We start from the raw sequence: 2,495 nt of genomic DNA, 5'->3' as shown, positions 1-2,495 counted from the left end.
CCTCCTCCTCCTCCTCCTCCTCCTCCTCCTCCTCCTCCTCCAGTTCTTCGCTCAATCATTCTCACATGTTGCACGACTACGAATGTCATAACGAACCTTGTAGGAGCAACTTGTTGGTCAGGTCAAGCTTGCATCGCAGCAGATGAAGGAGCTCGCTGAGGTCACTCGTTGCCTCCTCCCCCTCTCGCTTGCTGAGATCATCTTAGGCGGCTCAAGTGGTGGAAAGCAACTGGGAGAGCAACAAGGTGAGATGAGAAGGAAGGAGAGGGCGAGGGCGAGGGCGAGGGCGAGGGCGAGGGCGGGGGCGTACATGCGGATGAGGTGGATGAGGTGGATGAGGAGGATGTCAACAATATGTCTGGGGAAAAGAGTCATGAGATTGATTAGGTTGAGGCACAGAAGGGATACAATTCTCTCCAGGGATCTTTGCGGTTAGTTTCCCCTCCTCCCGCCTTTCTGCTCATCGTGCTCCCAATATGCCGCTCTCTTCTGCCTCTCCTTCACCTCCTCTCCTCTTTTCCCTTCTTCCCCATCATTTCCCTTTCAGTGTGAGCGCTCTCGGGGGCATTCGTTCATCCTGCTTCCATCTTTACAGAGACCACGTGGTTGATCCAGCCAAGGTAAGAAGAGAGAGGAGGGGGAGGACAGAGGAGGAGGAGGACAGAGGAGTTTGGTTCAACTCTGACGGGAGCAAAGTTCAAGAACGCAGAAGTGAAGTACAAAGAGATCGTGAAGGATCTCGAGAAGCTGAACAATCTGCTGCTGAAGGTGAAGCAAGAGGAGTTGAAGACTGGAGGGAGGAGGACGAGGAGGAAGAGGAAGAGGAGGAGGAGCTAGGATAGAAGGGAGGATGCATACCTGAGGAGGAGGCAGAGCTGACGGCTGATTCCTCAGGCATCAAGAGATGAGCTGAAGAAGGAGGAGCGCGAGAAGATCGGAGACCAATGCACCAAGGTAAGCGAAGGAGATACACACGAGCTGGGGGGCGGGTGGGTAGGCAGAAAAAGGAGGAGGAGGAAGAATGAGAGGAGGCGGGGTAACGATGGAGGCTCACAAAGACATAGGTTGAGGTTTCTCTTAATGAGTTTGCTACAATCACTGCTTGAGGATGAGAAGTAACAATGAAGTGAAATGATCGATCGTTCTGCTCCTTCTTGCTGAGCTGTTGAAGCATGTGAAGTTAGACAGCAAGTGAGGGAGTGAGGGGACGGAGAGTAGGAAGAGGGGAAGACCGTGGGGAAGCAGAGGGCGGAAGGATAAGACTAGCAAAGGAAAAGGAGGGGAGGGGAGGGAAGCTCCGTCCGCTCCTCCTCCTCATATTCTTGTCAAGTTGCGGCATCGGAACGCAAGGCAACAGATCGTGACTATCCCGCATGCACCCACTCCTCCCCCTGCCATCCCCACCAGCTTCGCAGCCCCCCGCGTCAGCTGCGGCAGGAGGAGGAGCAGCTCCCGCAGGTCCTTCGTGAGGGCGACTAGCATGAGGAGCAGAGCGAAGCCCGAGAGCTGCAGGAAGGAGCCTCCTCCTCCAGGAAACAGCCGCATGCTGCTGCTGTACAGGTCTCGCTTGTCCTCTGCCTTGTTCCTGAGCTGGAGAGGAGGAATGGAGGAGCCAGGCCCCACATGACGCACAGAGGATACGCTCCTGCGAAGGCGAGGGCAATGATGTAGACTGACTCGCCTCCGAGCGCGAAGAGGAGAGGAGGAACGGACGCAAGCAGAGCAGCAGCGACGCGGTCGGAGGGGGAGAGAAGATGGTGCGGGCGAGTCAGGCTGACGTCACCGGCTGACTCCGATCTCAAGATCATCCTCGACACATCTCGTTGCACCTGCACGCGCCTAGACAGACCTGGCCGCCTCTTCCCACTCGCCTCCTCCTCCTGCCGCCTGCCGCCCCTCCAGCTCACGAGGATCTCGTGGAGGTACTGGGCGATGATGAGGTAGATGCCGATGAGGGTCGTCCCGATAGCCGCGAAGGCGATGAGGCCGGTGGCTGTGGGGAGGATCGAGGAGCCGTCGCACTGCGAGAGAAGAAAGTCAACGGGGTCCATGGAGAGAGCGCCGCCGTTGGAGGGCACGAGCGCGATGCCGACGGCGCTCCATAGGAGGCAGACGAGAAGGGGGAGGAGGGAGCCGACGAGGACCGCAATCCTGATGCGGTCGGGCTTGCCGTTGAGCATGCTGCAGACTGTGGGGACGACCTGGAGGTACATGAGAATCTGTAGCATGATGGGCATCTGCAGCAGGAGCTTGTGGGGGGTGAAGGAGGAGACGAGCAGCCGCGAGAAGTTCGCCTGCCCTGCTCCCATGCCGATGATGGCCAGGAGGGAGAGGAGGACGATCATCGTGAGCACGATGTTGACCCCCTCCGTCACGCTCCCCGACCGGAAGGAGCAGTCGGGGCCAAACACGATGACGTGGAAGGCGAGGGAGAGGAGGAGGCAGCCGGCGGCGTGGGAGCGAAGGCCGAGGAGCTTGGCGATCAGACCTCCTCC

The 2,495-nt window shown here is 58.5% G+C and overlaps 2 protein-coding genes across 2 annotated transcripts in view; one reads left to right on the top strand and one right to left on the bottom strand.

The window, feature by feature from the left end:
* Positions 1-1,141, top strand: part of GUITHDRAFT_154285 (hypothetical protein) — a 12,056-nt gene extending 10,915 nt beyond the window's left edge. The window contains exons 6-12 of the mRNA XM_005826698.1: positions 104-160; positions 207-245; positions 388-431; positions 548-620; positions 697-768; positions 895-954; positions 1,065-1,141. Coding sequence (XP_005826755.1) covers positions 104-160; positions 207-245; positions 388-431; positions 548-620; positions 697-768; positions 895-954; positions 1,065-1,106 — 387 coding nt within the window. The 3' untranslated portion in view covers positions 1,107-1,141. The remainder of the gene's footprint in view (positions 1-103; positions 161-206; positions 246-387; positions 432-547; positions 621-696; positions 769-894; positions 955-1,064) is intronic.
* A 173-nt stretch (positions 1,142-1,314) lies between these two features.
* Positions 1,315-2,345, bottom strand: GUITHDRAFT_143172 (hypothetical protein; the record flags this gene model as incomplete). Its single annotated transcript, XM_005826697.1, has 3 exons — positions 1,315-1,585; positions 1,633-1,829; positions 1,908-2,345. 3 exons carry the CDS (start codon positions 2,343-2,345, stop codon positions 1,315-1,317), a joined length of 906 nt encoding a protein of 301 aa, XP_005826754.1.
* Between the last annotated feature and the right edge of the window lie 150 nt (positions 2,346-2,495).

The sequence above is a fragment of the Guillardia theta genome (genome assembly GCF_000315625.1).
Source record: "Guillardia theta CCMP2712 unplaced genomic scaffold GUITHscaffold_72, whole genome shotgun sequence".
Classification (NCBI taxonomy): domain Eukaryota; class Cryptophyceae; order Pyrenomonadales; family Geminigeraceae; genus Guillardia; species Guillardia theta.
This window is presented reverse-complemented; position numbering and strand designations above follow the sequence as displayed.